Source organism: Ranitomeya variabilis, chromosome 5 (genome assembly GCF_051348905.1).
Source record: "Ranitomeya variabilis isolate aRanVar5 chromosome 5, aRanVar5.hap1, whole genome shotgun sequence".
Taxonomy (NCBI): Eukaryota; Metazoa; Chordata; class Amphibia; order Anura; family Dendrobatidae; genus Ranitomeya; species Ranitomeya variabilis.
This window is the reverse complement of record NC_135236.1, coordinates 680,331,122-680,350,573: the sequence shown is the minus strand read 5'-3', so window position 1 is coordinate 680,350,573 and position 19,452 is coordinate 680,331,122. Positions and strand designations below refer to the sequence as shown.

At 49.2% G+C, this 19,452-nt stretch overlaps 2 protein-coding genes across 3 annotated transcripts in view; one reads left to right on the top strand and one right to left on the bottom strand.

Moving 5' to 3' along the window:
• CACNA2D4 (calcium voltage-gated channel auxiliary subunit alpha2delta 4) overlaps positions 1-19,452 on the top strand; it is a 134,178-nt gene that overhangs the window by 62,456 nt on the left and 52,270 nt on the right. The gene's annotated exons all lie outside the window — the stretch shown is intronic.
• Positions 1-19,452, bottom strand: part of LRTM2 (leucine rich repeat transmembrane protein 2) — a 44,029-nt gene that overhangs the window by 12,122 nt on the left and 12,455 nt on the right. The window contains exon 2 of one of the 2 annotated variants that reach the window (XM_077267060.1): positions 9,158-9,285. In XM_077267060.1, coding sequence (XP_077123175.1) covers positions 9,158-9,206 — 49 coding nt within the window. In that variant the 5' untranslated portion in view covers positions 9,207-9,285. Of the gene's footprint in view, positions 1-9,157; positions 9,355-19,452 lie in introns of those variants that run through there. The other variant, XM_077267061.1, reaches the window with a different exon arrangement.

Genomic DNA, 19,452 nt, shown 5'->3' with positions numbered 1-19,452 from the left:
AGAGCTGCGCTCACTATTCTGCTGGTGCAGTCACTGTGTACACACATTACATTACTGATCCTGAGTTACATCCTGTATTATACCCCAGAGCTGCACTCACTATTCTGCTGGTGCAGTCACTGTGTACATACATTACATTACTGATCCTGAGTTACATCCTGTATTATACCCCAGAGCTGCAGTCACTATTCTGCTGGTGCAGTCACTGTGTACATACATTACATTACTGATCCTGAGTTACATCCTGTATTATACCCCAGAGCTGCACTCACTATTCTGCTGGTGCAGTCACTGTGTACATACATTACATTACTGATCCTGAGTTACATCCTGTATTATACCCCAGAGCTGCGCTCACTATTCTGCTGGTGCAGTCACTGTGTACACACATTACATTACTGATCCTGAGTTACATCCTGTATTATACCCCAGAGCTGCACTCACTATTCTGCTGGTGCAGTCACTGTGTACATACATTACATTACTGATCCTGAGTTACATCCTGTATTATACTCCAGAGCTGCACTCACTATACTGCTGGTGCAGTCACTGTGTACACACATTACATTACTGATCCTGAGTTACATCCTGTATTATACCCCAGAGCTGCACTCACTATTCTGCTGGTGCAGTCACTGTGTACATGCATTACATTACTGATCCTGAGTTACCTGCTGTATATACCCCAGAGCTGCACTCACTATTCTGCTGGTGCAGTCACTGTGTACATACATTACATTACCGATCCTGAGTTACCTCCTGTATTATACTCCAGAGCTGCACTCACTATTCTGCTGGTGCAGTCACTGTGTACATACATTACATTACTGATCCTGAGTTACCTCCTGTATTGTACACCAGAGCTGCACTCACTATTCTGCTGGTGCAGTCACTGTGTACATACATTACATTACTGATCCTGAGTTACATCCTGTATTATACCCCAGAGCTGCACTCACTATTCTGCTGGTGCAGTCACTGTGTACATACATTACATTACTGATCCTGAGTTACCTGCTGTATATACCTCAGAGCTGCACTCGCTATTCTGCAGGTGCAGTCACTGTGTACATACATTACATTACTGATCCTGAGTTACATCCTGTATTATACCCCAGAGCTGCACTCACTATTCTGCTGGTGCAGTCACTGTGTACATACATTACATTACTGATCCTGAGTTACCTGCTGTATATACCCCAGAGCTGCACTCACTATTCTGCTGGTGCAGTCACTGTGTACATACATTACATTACTGATCCTGAGTTACCTGCTGTATATACCCCAGAGCTGCACTCACTATTCTGCTGGTGCAGTCACTGTGTACATACATTACATTACTGATCCTGAGTTACCTCCTGTATTATACCCCAGAGCTGCACTCACTATTCTGCTGGTGCAGTCACTGTGTACATACATTACTGATCCTGAGTTACCTGCTGTATATACCCCAGAGCTGCACTCACTATTCTGCTGGTGCAGTCACTGTGTACATACCATATATATTGCAGAGTTGTTATATCCAGGGCCTCAGTGTAACACCTATATCACCTTTCATGCACCCGGTTTTTTTTTTTTTTAAACTTGCTGCTATAACCAAAAACAGCGCCCCCTTGTCCTCTGGTGATATGTGGTATTGCAGTCATTGATGTGACTTAGTCATGTGGGTCACATTTCCAGCGCTGGCTCCTGGGAGTCAGAGGGTGGGTGTCCCTTCTCCTGGTCCCAGGGGCTTCAGTGTAGGGGGCTGAACGTTATCCGTATCTGGGCACCAGCGCTGTAACTGCTGCATTATACAGGGCCCCGGCCAGAAGTGAATGCACATAGCTTTACTTGCTGCGTCTGAGCTTTCAATCTTCACCTTTTCAGGGCTGGATGCCGGGAGGGTCCCAGTGTCGGCCTTACCAGCCTGTGAGGGGCTCCCCCGGGGCCCGGAGGGGCCAGCGGTGATGAACAGCGCTTTTAATTTTGCTGTGAATTTTTCTATTTAACTTCAAAGTGTCTAAAGTGAAATGTATGAATGTTTCATTAGATAAATGATTAGCGGCTGCTCCTCCATGCTTCATCTATCCTCTGGGCTACAGATAAATGGAGCTGACGGAAGGGAGACAGATGAAGCGTTCCTCGCAGTAACCTCTCCAGTGCCGGACCCGTGTATACGAACATCCGTAAGGCCAGTGTTAGGAGCTACTATAGGAGGGAGACTCAGCGCCAAACTGTCCATACTGGCCCTATTGTCTCTGCCTATAAGGGTGTAAAAAAGCGCTTATCACCTCAACTCAACAGTCATTGTATGTAACCACCACTAGGGGGAGCTCCCTGTATAAAGAGATACATGATAAGATCCTGTCTGCAGTCACCACTAGGTGGAGCTCTCTGTATACAGAGATACATGATAAGATCCTGTCTGCAGCCACCACTAGGGGGAGCTCCCTGTATACAGAGATACATGATAAGATCCTGCCTGCAGCCACCACTAGGGGGAGCTCCCTGTATACAGAGATACATGATAAGATGCTGCCTGCAGTCACCACTAGGGGGAGCCCCCTTTATACAGAGATACATAAGATCCTGTCTGCAGCCACCACTAGGGGGAGCTCCCTGTATACAGAGATACATGATAAGATGCTGCCTGCAGTCACCACTAGGGGGAGCCCCCTTTATACAGAGATACATAAGATCCTGTCTGCAGCCACCACTAGGGGGAGCTCCCTGTATACAGAGATACATGATAAGATCCTGCCTGCAGCCACCACTAGGGGGAGCTCCCTGTATACAGAGATACATGATAAGATGCTGCCTGCAGTCACCACTAGGGGGAGCCCCCTTTATACAGAGATACATAAGATCCTGTCTGCAGCCACCACTAGGGGGAGCTCCCTGTATACAGAGATACATGATAAGATCCTGTCTGCAGCCACCACTAGGGGGAGCTCCCTGTACACAGAGATACATGATAAGATCCTGCCTGCAGCCACCACTAGGGGGAGCTCCCTGTATACAGAGATACATGATAAGATGCTGCCTGCAGTCACCACTAGGGGGAGCCCCCTTTATACAGAGATACATAAGATCCTGTCTGCAGCCACCACTAGGGGGAGCTCCCTGTATACAGAGATACATGATAAGATGCTGCCTGCAGTCACCACTAGGGGGAGCCCCCTTTATACAGAGATACATAAGATCCTGTCTGCAGCCACCACTAGGGGGAGCTCCCTGTATACAGAGATACATGATAAGATGCTGCCTGCAGTCACCACTAGGGGGAGCACCCTGTATACAGAGATATATAAGATCCTGTCTGCAGCCACCACTAGGGGGAGCTCCCTGTATACAGAGATACATGATAAGATCCTGTCTGCAGCCACCACTAGGAGGAGCTCCCTGTATACAGAGGTACATGATAAGATGCTGCCTGCAGTCACCACTAGGGGGAGCACCCTGTATACAGAGATACATGATAAGATGCTGCCTGCAGTCACCACTAGGGGAGCTCCCTGTATACAGAGATACATGATAAGATCCTGTCTGCAGCCACCACTAGGGGGAGCTCCCTGTATACAGAGGTACATGATAAGATGCTGCCTGCAGTCACCACTAGGGGGAGCTCCCTGTATACAGAGATATATAAGATCCTGTCTGCAGCCACCACTAGGGGGAGCTCCCTGTATACTGAGATACATGATAAGCTCCTGTCTGCAGTCAGTCATCACTAGGGGGAGCTCCCAGTATACAGAGATACATGATAAGATCCTGTCTGCAGTCACCACTAGGGGGAGCTCCCAGTATACAGAGATACATGATAAGATCCTGTCTGCAGCCACCACTAGGGGGAGCTCCCTGTATACAGAGATACATGATAAGATCCTGTCTGCAGCCACCACTAGGAGGAGCTCCCTGTATACAGAGATACATGATAAGATGCTGCCTGCAGCCACCACTAGGGGGAGCTCCCTGTATACAGAGGTACATGATAAGATGCTGCCTGCAGTCACCACTAGGGGGAGCGCCCTGTATACAGAGATACATGATAAGATCCTGTCTGCAGCCACCACTAGGGGGAGCTCCCTGTATACAGAGATACGTGATAAGATCCTGTCTGCAGTCACCACTAGGGGGAGCTCCCTGTATACAGAGATACGTGATAAGATCCTGTCTGCAGCCACCACTAGGGGCAGCACCCTGTACACAGAGATACGTGATAAGATCCTGTCTGCAGCCACCACTAGGGGGAGCTCCCTGTATACAGAGATACGTGATAAGATCCTGTCTGCAGTCACCACTAGGGGGAGCTCCCTGTATACAGAGATACATGATAAGATCCTGTCTGCAGCCACCACTAGGGGGAGCTCCCTGTATACAGAGATACATGATAAGATCCTGTCTGCAGTCACCACTAGGGGGAGCTCCCTGTATACAGAGATACATGATAAGATCTTGTCTGCAGTCACCACTAGGGGGAGCTCCCTGTATACAGAGATACATGATAAGATCCTGTCTGCAGCCACCACTAGGGGGAGCTCTCTGTATACAGAGATACATGATAAGATCCTGTCTGCAGCCACCACTAGGGGGAGCTCCCTGTATACAGAGATACGTGATAAGATCTTGTCTGCAGCCACCACTAGGGGGAGCTCTCTGTATACAGAGATACGTGATAAGATCCTGTCTGCAGTCACCACTAGGGGGAGCTCCCTGTATACAAAGATACGTGATAAGATCTTGTCTGCAGCCACCACTAGGGGGAGCTCCCTGTATACAGAGATACGTGATAAGATCCTGTCTGCAGCCACCACTAGGGGGCGCTCCCTGTATACAGAGATACATGATAAGATCCTGTCTGCAGCCATCACTAGGGGGAGCTCCCTGTATACAGAGATACATGATAAGATCCTGTCTGCAGCCACCACCAGGGGGAGCTCCCTGTATACAGAGATACATGATAAGATCCTGTCTGCAGCCACCACCAGGGGGAGCTCCCTGTATATAGAGATACATGATAAGATCCTGTCTGCAGCCACCACTAGGGGGAGCTCCCTGTATATAGAGATACATGATAAGATCCTGTCTGCAGTCACCACTAGGGGGAGCTCCCTGTATACAGAGATACATGATAAGATCCTGTCTGCAGTCACCACTAGGGGGAGCTCCCTGTATACAGAGATACATGATAAGATCCTGTCTGCAGTCACCACTAGGGGGAGCTCCCTGTATACAGAGATACATGATAAGATCTTGTCTGCAGCCACCACTAGGGGGAGCTCCCTGTATACAGAGATACGTGATAAGATCCTGTCTGCAGCCACCACTAGGGGGAGCTCCCTGTATACAGAGATACGTGATAAGATCTTGTCTGCAGCCACCACTAGGGGGAGCTCTCTGTATACAGAGATACGTGATAAGATCCTGTCTGCAGTCACCACTAGGGGGAGCTCCCTGTATACAGAGATACGTGATAAGATCTTGTCTGCAGCCACCACTAGGGGGAGCTCCCTGTATACAGAGATACGTGATAAGATCCTGTCTGCAGCCACCACTAGGGGGAGCTCCCTGTATACAGAGATACATGATAAGACCCTGTCTGCAGTCACCACTAGGGGGAGCTCCCTGTATACAGAGATACATGATAAGATCCTGTCTGCAGTCACCACTAGGGGGAGCTCTCTGTATACAGAGATACGTGATAAGATCCTGTCTGCAGTCACCACTAGGGGGAGCTCCCTGTATACAGAGATACATGATAACATCCTGTCTGCAGCCACCACTAGGGGGAGCTCCCTGTATACAGAGATACGTGATAAGATCCTGTCTGCAGTCACCACTAGGGGGAGCTCCCTGTATACAGAGATACGTGATAAGATCCTGTCTGCAGTCACCACTAGGGGGAGCTCCCTGTATACAGAGATACGTGATAAGATCCTGTCTGCAGCCACCACTAGGGGGAGCTCCCTGTATACAGAGATACGTGATAAGATCCTGTCTGCAGCCACCACTAGGGGGAGCTCCCTGTATACAGAGATACATGATAAGACCCTGTCTGCAGCCACCACTAGGGGGAGCTCCCTGTATACAGAGATACATGATAAGATCCTGTCTGCAGTCACCACTAGGGGGAGCTCCCTGTATACAGAGATACATGATAAGATCCTGTCTGCAGCCACCACTAGGGGGAGCTCCCTGTATACAGAGATACATGATAAGATCCTGTCTGCAGCCACCACTAGGGGGAGCTCCCTGTATACAGAGATACATGATAAGATCCTGTCTGCAGCCACCACTAGGGGGAGCTCCCTGTATACAGAGATACATGATAAGATCCTGTCTGCAGTCACCACTAGGGGGAGCTCCCTGTATACAGAGATACATGATAAGATCCTGTCTGCAGCCACCACTAGGGGGAGCTCCCTGTATACAGAGATACATGATAAGATCCTGTCTGCAGTCACCACTAGGGGGAGCTCCCTGTATACAGAGATACATGATAAGATCCTGTCTGCAGTCACCACTAGGGGGAGCTCCCTGTATACAGAGATACATGATAAGATCCTGTCTGCAGTCACCACTAGGGGGAGCTCCCTGTATACAGAGATACATGATAAGATCCTGTCTGCAGTCACCACTAGGGGGAGCTCCCTGTATATAGAGATACATGATAAGATCCTGTCTGCAGCCACCACTAGGGGGAGCTCCCTGTATACAGAGATACATGATAAGATCCTGTCTGCAGCCACCACTAGGGGGAGCTCCCTGTATACAGAGATACATGATAACATCCTGTCTGCAGCCACCACTAGGGGGAGCTCCCTGTATATAGAGATACATGATAAGATCCTGTCTGCAGCCACCACTAGGGGGAGCTCCCTGTATACAGAGATATATGATAAGATCCTGTCTGCAGCCACCACTAGGGGGAGCTCCCTGTATACAGAGATACATGATAAGATCCTGTCTGCAGCCATCACTAGGGGGAGCTCCCTGTATACAGAGATACATGATAACATCCTGTCTGCAGCCACCACTAGGGGGAGCTCCCTGTATATAGAGATACATGATAAGATCCTGTCTGCAGCCACCACTAGGGGGAGCTCCCTGTATACAGAGATACATGATAACATCCTGTCTGCAGCCACCACTAGGGGGAGCTCCCTGTATATAGAGATACATGATAAGATCCTGTCTGCAGCCACCACTAGGGGGAGCTCCCTGTATACAGAGATATATGATAAGATCCTGTCTGCAGCCACCACTAGGGGGAGCTCCCTGTATACAGAGATACATGATAAGATCCTGTCTGCAGCCATCACTAGGGGGAGCTCCCTGTATACAGAGATACATGATAAGATCCTGTCTGCAGCCACCACTAGGGGGAGCTCCCTGTGTACAGAGATACATGATAAGATCCTGTCTGCAGTCACCACTAGGGGGAGCTCCCTGTGTACAGAGATACATGATAAGATCCTGTCTGCAGCCATCACTAAGGGGAGCTCCCTGTGTACAGAGATACATGATAAGATCCTGTCTGCAGCCTCCACTAGGGGGAGCTCCCTGTGTACAGAGATACATGATAAGATCCTGTCTGCAGTCACCACTAGGGGGAGCTCCCTGTGTACAGAGATACATGATAAGATCCTGTCTGCAGCCTCCACTAGGGGGAGCTCCCTGTATACAGAGATACATTATAAGATCCTGTCTGCAGCCGCCACTAGGGGGAGCTCCCTGTATACAGAGATACATGATAATATCCTGTCTGCAGCCACCACTAGGGGGAGCTCCCTGTATACAGAGATACATGATAAGATCCTGTCTGCAGTCACCACTAGGGGGAGCTCCCTGTATAGAGAGATACAGGATAAGATCCTGTCTGCAGCCACCACTAGGGGGAGCTCCCTCTATACAGACATACATAAGATCCTGTCTGCAGTCACCACTAGGGGGAGCTCCCTGTATACAGAGATACATGATAAGATCCTGTCTGCAGTCACCACTAGGGGGAGCTCCCTGTATACAGAGATACATGATAAGATCCTGTCTGCAGTCACCACTAGGGGGAGCTCCCTGTATACAGAGATACATGATAAGATCCTGTCTGCAGTCACCACTAGGGGGAGCTCCCTGTATACAGAGATACATGATAAGATCCTGTCTGCAGTCACCACTAGGGGGAGCTCCCTGTATACAGAGATACATGATAAGATCCTGTCTGCAGCCACCACTAGGGGGAGCTCCCTTGTACATATATATATATATATACCCACGCTCTGCAGGCCTTTCCCAGTGATATATCTTCTCCTCTTTCGTCCTCTCTCGGGCGATGCCGCTCTGGAGTCAGGGAATCAGGGCGTACGTGTGAATTATTTTCGCTATTTCTGTACCTTCCTGGCTATTTCTGGGGTGTCGCTGGCCGAATGTTAGCAGTCGGCTCTTGTAAATATCTTGCGCTGCTGCTATTGTAACACATGATGCAGGCTTTACTTTGGGGGTCACATCTCCTCAGGGGGGCAGTAATTAACTATTATCACTGAGGGCAGCTGCTGATTGTTATTTCTAGGGGATTCTCCCTTCTATAGACACATTACATAAGGGGGTCTTTCTTCCAATTAGAGCTCATGATTGGTGGCGCTGTTGCATGAGAATCAATGTAAATTATCCTTTGCTGGCAGTGGTGGAAAATGGTATTGCAAGTGACAAGTCAGTAAATTGCTAGCAAAAAAACCCCTGAAGTCCCCACCTCCAGATCATTTTAAAGGGATTGAACAGGGTTAGAGAGTATTGTCTAAGGTTGTCTTAACTCGGGTCTAATCAGGAACTTAGATTGGTGCCCTGTCCTTTCCATTCCCCATGCTTTACACTGCAGCTTTGCTAAATGTCACATTACTTTAATTATCCCTTTGAATCCAATGTTGCCGTCATTCCTGCAGATCTGTGCTTGTTGTCAGTGAATAGGATCATGGTTTACATCCAGTGGCTGAAAACTGACAGGTGTATCTTGTTGGAGATGGTGGAGAACTGAAGCACAAAGCATATGAGAAGACCCCAGTACTACCCAGAATCCTCTGCTGCAGCCCCCCAACCTGAATTATACGGTGCTACATTATAACAATCCCCCCATCATGGCCACTGCCGATCTTCTCACACACACATGTGAATATCCACTTACATGAGGTCGGTGCCCATCTGCAGGGGAAGCGTCTCCGTGGCTCCCGCATCCTGCTGTTACGTGCCCACGGCGCTGGGGGTCTCCACCTTTACATGGGTCTGGCGGTGCAGGGTGGTCCTGGCTGCAGTCTGGCGGGACACAAGAGACACCGTCATATACAGGGAGACTGACACCCTGATGCCTCACCTGCGCCTCCGCCCTCCCGCCAGCAGCACAAACTGGATCAACAACAGGATCAACTTTCTGTACTAGAATTACAGAAACCTCCAGACAACTGGCGACAAAACCGCCGCTCCGTATCTGTAGAACTACAAGTGTCAGGACAGCATACTACCAGTAAAATCAATTTATAAGGCTGATGGAACAATCTTCTATAAACCGGTGAAGGTAGTTAGAGCATTGCATCCTGTATAATACTCCAGAGCTGCACTCACTATTCTGCTGGTGCAGTCACTGTGTACATACATTACATTACTGATCCTGAGTTACATCCTGTATTATACCCCAGAGCTGCACTCACTATTCTGCTGGTGCAGAATAGCCTTGAGAAAGGCATTAGCCGAAACGCGCATCGGGGTGGACAGGGGTGAGGTGCCCGTTCGTATTAGATATACTCCTGCATTAACCGGTATGTATACTGTGCATTGTGTGTGGGCGCTGCTGCTAAATTGTAGACTTCATTGCTCTTTACATGCAGTTACTTTTTACTAGTCCTACACGATTATTGGCTTTTCCTTATGGTTAATGAGTGGACCTATTTATACTAGAGGCACCTATCCCCTGCCCTCCACAGGTGCATGCCATGAGTAGCACGGGGATTGCTTCCTTCTGTTATGTTTTTATCTGTCATTATTAAGAATAAAGTTTTTTTGTACATTTATATATATTTGGACTTCTGGCTGCTTTTTCTTTGGTTGGTTTGGTATTACATTACTGATCCTGAGTCACCTCTTGTATTATACTCCAGAGCTGCACTCACTATTCTGCTGGTGCAGTCACTGTGTACATACATTACATTAATGATCCTGAGTTACATCCTGTATTATACCCCAGAGCTGCACTCACTATTCTGCTGGTGCAGTCACTGTGTACATACATTACATTACTGATCCTGAGTTACATCCTGTATTATACCCCAGAGCTGCACTCACTATTCTGCTGGTGCAGTCACTGTGTACACACATTACATTACTGATCCTGAGTTACCTCCTGTATTATACCCCAGAGCTGCACTCACTATTCTGCTGGTGCAGTCACTCTGTACATACATTACATTACTGATCCTGAATTACATCCTGTATTATACTCCAGAGCTGCACTCACTATTCTGCTGGTGCAGTCACTGTGTACACACATTACATTACTGATCCTGAGTTACCTCCTGTATTATACTCCAGAGCTGCACTCACTATTCTGCTGGTGCAGTCACTGTGTACATACATTACATTACTGATCCCGAGTTACCTCCTGTATTATACTCCAGAGCTGCACTCACTATTCTGCTGGTGCAGTCACTGTGTACATACATTACATTACTGATCCTGAGTTATATCCTGTATTATACTCCAGAGCTGCACTCACTATTCTGCTGGTGCAGTCACTGTGCACATACATTACATTACTGATCCTGAGTTACATCCTGTATTATACTCCGGAGCTGCGCTCTTAGCATGTTAGGTTATTTTTTCAGACGGTTCTCAGTAATGACATCCTTTGCTATCCAGTTTCTGGGGATCGCTCATTATCCACAGTAGGATATAACCCTCATCATCCTCTTCTTCCCTCTGTTTCTCGTCACATTGTGTCAGTGCATTTGCAGGAAGCAGCTGATCTGAGGTCAGGGAGGGTCGTGCGCTGCTTTCAGGGCTGGGAGAGATGCCGGCATCATTTCTCTCATTATCAGATTCTGTGGGTCGCTCAGCCCTCGCCCTACAGCGCAGCCCTCGCCCCACCACATAGCCCTCGCCCCACTGCTCAGCCCTCGCCCTACAGCGCAGCCCTCACCCCACAGCGCAGCCCTTGCCCCACAGCACAGCCCTCGCCCTACAGCGCAGCCCTCGCCCCACAGCGCAGCCCTCGCCCCACAGCGCAGCCCTCGCCCCACAGCTCGGCTCATCCTCATGAAGGCAAAGGTGACCTACATAACACAGGAACCTGCGGGCGCCGCTCAATGCAGCCAATTAGTAATGTTCTCACGCACGCGGAGCTCCTACATATCCACATCAGGCCGCACATACTAATGAGCGCCCAGCAGATATCTGCTCTAGATCCTGGGATGGGGACCCTGAACACGGGGGTCTTATTACAGGTGGGCCGCCCCTATATAAGGAGCTGGGATCCTCCTTGAACCTCGGGGGCGTGACTTGATGCTCCTGGGAGGAGCCACAGCTCCGCCCACCAGTGATGTCACCGCTTGTGATTACATCATAGCTGTGATTTCAGCTCCTGTGACCCCTCCCCTGCTGGATCCTAAGCGGAGATATTTGAGGGTTAACTCTATGGAAGCTGAGATGTGGGGAGCGGTTTTCAGGGGTCCTGATGTTGTAGAGCTGCTCCAGCTGACGTGGAGGACACAATATGGACGCAGAGGATTTCTCCTGACGCCATAAGCGGCTTTGTGTGGTCGAGCGGTCAGAAAAGATTGTAATGGACCCTGCGGAGCGGATATTAAGTATCAGCCGGGGGCAGCGACGGACCCTCCATGTCACAGGCTACAGCTGTACTTGGGGGCCCTGTAAAAGATCCGGGCTGACGCAGGAGGTGATCATTGTATGGAGGAGCTGGAGGATGGGATAATGTGAAGAGCTAGGGGGTCCGCGGGGGAGCGGCTCGCCTCAGAGGCTGACACTCCGCGGGTGAGGACACGGCAGGCGGCCCCGTACAGGACTGTGCACGTCTGTACCCCTCCGAAACACTAGAGGGGGATCCGCGGAGTCCGAGGGGGAATTAGGACATATCTAGAAACAATTAAAGCAGCACTTTACAGGCAATAATTGTTTAGGTTCCCCCCAAAGTTATCAATAAAACCTCTTACATCCAAAGATGAGGACAGCAATCAAACATCAGATGCTGAGAAATCGATTATCCATCTGTCTATTATCTATCTATCTATCTATTATCTATCATCTATCTATCTATTATCTATCTATATATCTATTATCTGTCTATTATCTATCTATCTATCTAGACAAAAAAACACAGCAGCACATGTACATGAATCTAGGCCATGTGAAAACACAGACAAATATTCAATATGAATTATACTTTTTTTTTTTTCTTGAATAATATTTACAGTAATGAAGATTCTTAGCGCATAAATTGGCCAATTCATGTGTGCCCATCAACCACGGCAAGGTGATCTCCCTCTGATGGGTCCTACTCTACTGTACATGCCACTCTTGGGCCACCAGCCTACAACTATGGACAAAACATGTCACTCTGGGCTAAACCTACAATTTATGGGCAGGTAGAGCTGATTACCGCCACCTGCAAGGTCAATGGGAGGAGTGCAAGATCAGTATGGATGCAGCCACATCCAATAACTAAATAGAGAAAAAAAATAGAGAAAAAAAACCAACCAGCACCCCTAATGTGAACATGTGCAAAGCTGCAAGCTGCATCATATAGACAAAGAAAGGGGTGCTGGTTGGTTTTTTTTCTCTATTTAGTTATTGGATGTGGCTGCATCCATACTGATCTTGCACTCCTCCCATTGACCTTGCAGGTGGCGGTAATCAGCTCTACCTGCCCATAAATTGTAGGTTTAGCCCAGAGTGACATGTTTTGTCCATAGTTGTAGGCTGGTAGCCCAAGAGTGGCATGTACAGTAGAGTAGGACCCATCAGAGGGAGATCACCTTGCCGTGGTTGATGGGCACACATGAATTGGCCAATTTATGCGCTAAGAATCTTCATTACTGTAAGTATTATTCAAGAAAAAAAAAAAAAAATTTTGAGAAAAATTTGTAAAAAAATATTTTGGAAGTATAATTCATATTGAATATTTGTCTGTGTTTTCACATGGCCTAGATTCATGTACATGTGCTGCTGTGTTTTTTTGTCTATATGATGCAGCTTGCAGCTTTGCACATGTTCACATTAGGGGTGCTGGTTGGTTTTTTTTCTCTATCTATCTATCTATCTATCTATCTATCTATCTATCTATCTATCTATTATCTATCTATATATCTATTATCTGTCTATTATCTATCTATCTATCTATCTATCTATCTATCTATCTATCTATCTATCTATCTATCCATTATCTATCTATTATCTATCTATCTATCTATTATCTGTCTATTATCTATCTATCTATCATCTATCTATCTATTATCTATCTATCCATTATCTATCTATTATCTATTATCTGTCTATCCATTATCTATCTATTACCTATCTATCTATCTATCTATCTATCTATCTATCTATCTATCTATCTATCTATCTATCTATTATCTGTCTATTATCTATCAATCTATCTATCTATCTATCTATCTATCTATCTATCTATCTATCTATCTATTATCTATCTATTATCTATCTATCTATTATCTATCTATCTATCTATCTATTATATATCGCATACCTATCTAGCTACTATCTATCTATTATCTATCTATCTATCTATCTATCTATTATCTATCTATCTATCTATCTATCTATCTATCTATCTATCTATCTATCTATCTATCCATTATCTATCTATTATCTATTATCTGTCTATCCATTATCTATCTATTACCTATCATCTATCTATCTATCTATCTATCTATCTATCTATCTATCTATTATCTATCTAGACCAAAAAAGAAAGTGGAGGCACCACCATATGTTGACAGATGCAAATTTAAGATCTTTGACCAAATCCCCTTAAATAGTCAGGAAGTGGCAACATCGCTCCAAAATCGCAAAAAGTGAGGATTTGTATTGTCTTCTCAGGAGTAAAGTGCAACATTTCTATTCAGTTTCAAGCTTGAAAAAGGTTCATGGAAGTGAAACGCTGCACTTTATAAACTACAGGAGAATGAACGACAATGGAATGGAATTTTGGAGCCCCGATTTCTTCCTTTTTTCCTTCCTTCACTTCCTTTCTTCCTTCCTTTTTTCCTTCCTTTTTTCCTTCCTTTTCTTTCCTTCCTTTCTTCCTTCCTTGCTTTCCTTCTTTTCCTTTCCTTACTGTCTGTATTCCTTACTCTTTCTTTCCTTTCTTCCTTCCTTTTCTGTCTTATCATCCATCCTCCCTCACATGACATTTCGTACATTTCTCCCCCCTGCTCACCCACTCCTTGTAGTTGCTCCACTATGGCCGTGTCTGTTCTGTCCGTCCCCTCCTCGGTCCCTTCTATCCTGGATGTCTCCACATGGCTATTTCCATGAATATTCCAGCACATGGTGGGCCCTGGCGGCCGCCCTGGCGGTCATCATCATGGGCACAGCTGGAGAGGTACCTGCCGTGTTGTGCCTCGGTGATGCCTCGGTGCCTCCGGTGATGCGGTCACTCGGTCTCCGCTGTGGACAGTGTGGAGGGCATGGGATCAATGTCTAGACCAGGCTCTGCCAGCGCAGGTTTAATTTCCTGCTGGGGGCATAATCCCCCGGCAAAATACGGCTCAAGTCTTAATCCGTCCTTCTCATTTCATAGATGGTGGGGGATTCGGTACTCTGCCCCCCTAATCTGCGAGGGTGAATGTACCCGCAGTGCGCAACTCATTCACTGCCCACTTCAATGTATAGTATGTGGGGTATAAACTGACCTGTGATTTAGGAGGAGGAGAGGTCGCGTCCTGCGTATTAGGAGGAGGAGAGGTCGCGTCCCGTGTATTAGGAGGAGAGGTTGGGTCCTGTGTATTAGGAGGAGAGGTCGCGTCCTGCGTATTAGGAGGAGGAGAGGTCGCATCCCATGTATTAGGAGGAGAGGTTGGGTCCTGTGTATTAGGAGGAGGAGAGGTCGCGTCCCGTGTATTAGGAGGAGAGGTTGGGTCCTGTGTATTAGGAGGAGAGGTCGCGTCCCATGTATTAGGAGGAGAGGTTGGGTCCTGTGTATTAGGAGGAGGAGAGGTCGTGTCCCCTGTATTAGGAGGAGGAGAGGTTGCGTCCCTTGTACTAGGAGGAGGAGAGGTCGCGTCCCCTGTATTAGGAGGAGGAGAGGTTGCGTCCCATGTATTAGGAGGAGAGGTCGCGTCCCGTGTATTAGGAGGAGGAGAGGTTGCGTCCCGTGTATTAGGAGGAGGAGAGGTCACGTCCCATGTATTAGGGGGAGGAGAGGTCGCGTCCCGTATATTAGGAGGAGGAGAGGTCGCATCCCGCGTATTAGGAGGAGAGGTCGCGTCCCCTGTATTAGGAGGAGGAGAGGTCGCGTCCCGTTTATTAGGAGGAGAGGTTGGGTCCTGTGTATTAGGAGGAGAGGTCGCGTCCCATGTATTAGGAGGAGAGGTTGGGTCCTGTGTATTAGGAGGAGGAGAGGTCGCGTCCCGTGTATTAGGAGGAGAGGTTGGGTCCTGTGTATTAGGAGGAGAGGTCACGTCCCATGTATTAGGAGGAGAGGTTGGGTCCTGTGTATTAGGAGGAGAGGTCGTGTCCCCTGTATTAGGAGGAGGAGAGGTTGCGTACCATGTATTAGGAGGAGGAGAGGTCGCGTCCCGTGTATTAGGAGGAGGAGAGGTTGCGTCCTGTGTATTAGGAGGAGGAGAGGTCGCGTCCCATGTATTAGGGGGAGGAGAGGTCGCGTCCCATATATTAGGAGGAGGAGAGGTCGCATCCCGCGTATTAGGAGGAGGAGAGGTCGCGTCCCCTGTATTAGGAGGAGGAGAGGTCGCGTCCCGTGTATTAGGAGGAGGAGAGATCACGCCCCGTGTATTAGGAGGAGGAGAGGTCGCGTCCCATGTATTAGGAGGAGAGGTCACGTCCCGTGTATTAGGAGGAGAGGTCGCGTCCCATGTATTAGGAGAAGAGGTTGCGTCCCTTGTATCAGGAGGAGGAGAGGTCGCGTCCCATGTATTAGGAGGAGGAGTGGTCGTGTCCCGTGTATTAGGAGGAGGAGAGGTCGCGTCCCATGTATTAGGAGGAGGAGAGGTCGCATCCCATGTATTAGGAGGAGAGGTTGCGTCCCATGTATTAGGAGGAGGAGAGGTCGCGTCCCATGTATTAGGAGGAGGAGAGGTCATGCCCCATGTATTAGGAGGAGAGGTTGCATCCCGTGTATTAGGAGGAGGAGAGGTCGCATCCCATGTATTAGGAGGAGAGGTTGCGTCCCGTGTATCAGGAGGAGGAGAGGTCGCGTCCCATGTATTAGGAGGAGGAGAGGTCGCGTCCCATGTATTAGGAGGAGAGGTCACGTCCCGTGTATTAGGAGGAGGAGAGGTCGCGTCCCATGTATTAGGAGGAGAGGCTGCGTCCCGTGTATCAGGAGGAGGAGAGGTCGTGTCCCATGTATTAGGAGGAGAGGTTGCGTCCCGTGTATTAAGAGGAGAGGTTGCGTCCCATGTATTAGGAGGAGAGGTCGCGCCCCGTATATTAGGAGGAGGAGCGGTCGCATCCCGCTTATTAGGAGGAGGAGAGGTCGTGTCCCGTGTATTAGGAGGAGGAGAGGTCGAGAGGTCGTGTCCCGTGTATTCGGAGAAGAGGTCGCGTCCCATGTATTAGGAGAAGGAGAGGTCACGCCCCGTGTATTAGGAGGAGGAGAGGTCGCATCCCATGTATTTGGAGGAGGAGAGGTCACGTCCCATGTATAAGGAGGAGGCGAGGTCACGTCCCATGTATTAGGAGGAGAGGTCGCGTCCTTTGTATTAGAAGGAGAGGTCGCGTCCCATGTATTAGGAGGAGGAGAGGTCATGCCCCATGTATTAGGAGGAGAGGTCGCATCCCATGTATTAGGAGGAGAGGTCGCGTCCCGTGTATTAGGAGGAGGAGAGGTCACGTCCCGTGTATTAGGAGGAGAGGTTGCGTCCTGTGTATTAGGAGGAGGAGAGGACACGTCCTGTGTATTAGGAGGAGAGGTTGTGTCCTGTGTATTAGGAGGAGGAGAGGTCATGCCCCATGTATTAGGAGGAGAGGTCGCATCCCATTTATTAGGAGGAGAGGTCGCGTCGTGTATTAGGAGGAGGAGAGGTCGCGTCCTGTGTATTAGGAGGAGAGGTCACGTCCCGTGTATTAGGAGGAGAGGTTGCGTCCTGTGTATTAGGAGGAGAGGTCGCTTCCCGTGTATTAGGAGGAGGAGAGTCACGTCCCGTGTATTAGGAGGAGTGGTCACGTGCCGCGTATTAGGAGAGGTCTTGTCCTGTGTATTAGGAGGAGGAGAGTTCGCATCCCATGTATTAGGAGGAGGAGAGGTCACGTCCCATGTATAAGGAGGAGGCGAGGTCACGTCCCATGTATTAGGAGGAGAGGTCGCGTCCCGTGTATTAGGAGGAGAGGTCGCGTCCCTTGTATTAGGAGGAGAGGTCACGTCCCATGTATTAGGAGGAGGAGAGGTCATGCCCCATGTATTAGGAGGAGAGGTCGCATCCCATGTATTAGGAGGAGGAGAGGTCGCGTCCCGTGTATTAGGAGGAGGAGAGGTCGCGTCCCGTGTATTAGGAGGAGGAGAGGTCACGTCCTGTGTATTAGGAGGAGGAGAGGTCGCGTCCCGTGTATTAGGAGGAGAGGTTGCGTCCTGTGTATTAGGAGGAGGAGAGGTCACGTCCCGTGTATTAGGAGGAGGAGAGGTCACGTCCCACGTATTAGGAGAGGTCGCGTCTTGTGTATTAGGAGAAGGAGAGGTCGCGTCCCAAATATTAGGAGGAGAGGTCGCGTCCCGTGAATTAGGAGGAGGAGAGGTCGCGTCCCGTGTATTAGGAGGAGGAGAGGTCATGTCCCGCGTATTAGGAGAGGTCGCGTCCCATGTATTAGGAGGAGGAGCGGTCGTGTCCCATATATTAGGAGGAGAGGTCACGTCCCGTGTATTAGGAGGAGGAGAGGTCGTGTCCCGTGTATTAGGAGGAGGAGAGGTCGCTTCCCGTGTATTAGGAGGAGGAGAGGTCGCTTCCCGTGTATTAGGAGGATGAGAGGTCACGGCCCGTGTATTAGGAGGATGAGAGGTCACGGCCCGTGTATTAGGAGGATGAGAGGTCACGGCCCGTGTATTAGGAGGATGAGAGGTCGTGTCCCGTGTATTAGGAGGAGGAGAGGTCGTGTCCCATGTATTAGGAGGAGGAGAGGTCGCTTCCCATGTATTAGGAGGAGGAGAGGTCGCTTCCCGTGTATTAGGAGGATGAGAGGTCACGTCCCGTGTATTAGGAGGATGAGAGGTCGTGTCCCGTGTATTAGGAGGAGGAGAGGTCGTGTCCCGTGTATTAGGAGGAGGAGAGGTCGTGTCCCATGTATTAGGAGGAAGAGAGGTCGTGTCCCATGTATTAGGAGGAGGAGAGGTCGCTTCCCGTGTATTAGGAGGAGGAGAGGTCGCTTCCCGTGTATTAGGAGGATGAGAGGTCACGTCCCGTGTATTAGGAGGAGGAGAGGTCGCTTCCCGTGTATTAGGAGGATGAGAGGTCACGGCCCGTGTATTAGGAGGATGAGAGGTCACGGCCCGTGTATTAGGAGGATGAGAGGTCGTGTCCCGTGTATTAGGAGGAGGAGAGGTCGTGTCCCGTGTATTAGGAGGAGGAGAGGTCGTGTCCCGTGTATTAGGAGGATGAGAGGTCACGGCCCGTGTATTTGGAGGATGAGAGGTCACGGCCCGTGTATTAGGAGGATGAGAGGTCACGGCCCGTGTATTAGGAGGATGAGAGGTCACGGCCCGTGTATTAGGAGGATGAGAGGTCACGGCCCGTGTATTAGGAGGATGAGAGGTCGTGTCCCGTGTATTAGGAGGAGGAGAGGTCGTGTCCCGTGTATTAGGAGGAGGAGAGGTCGTGTCCCGTGTATTAGGAGGAGGAGAGGTCGCTTCCCGTGTATTAGGAGGAGGAGAGGTCGCTTCCCGTGTATTAGGAGGATGAGAGGGCGTGTCCCGTGTATTAGGAGGAGGAGAGGTCGCTTCCCGTGTATTAGGAGGATGAGAGGTCACGGCCCGTGTATTAGGAGGATGAGAGGTCACGGCCCGTGTATTAGGAGGATGAGAGGTCGTGTCCCGTGTATTAGGAGGAGGAGAGGTCGTGTCCCGTGTATTAGGAGGAGGAGAGGTCGTGTCCCGTGTATTAGGAGGAGGAGAGGTCGCTTCCCGTGTATTAGGAGGAGGAGAGGTCGCTTCCCGTGTATTAGGAGGATGAGAGGTCACGTCCCGTGTATTAGGAGGAGGAGAGGTCGCGTCCCGTGTATTCG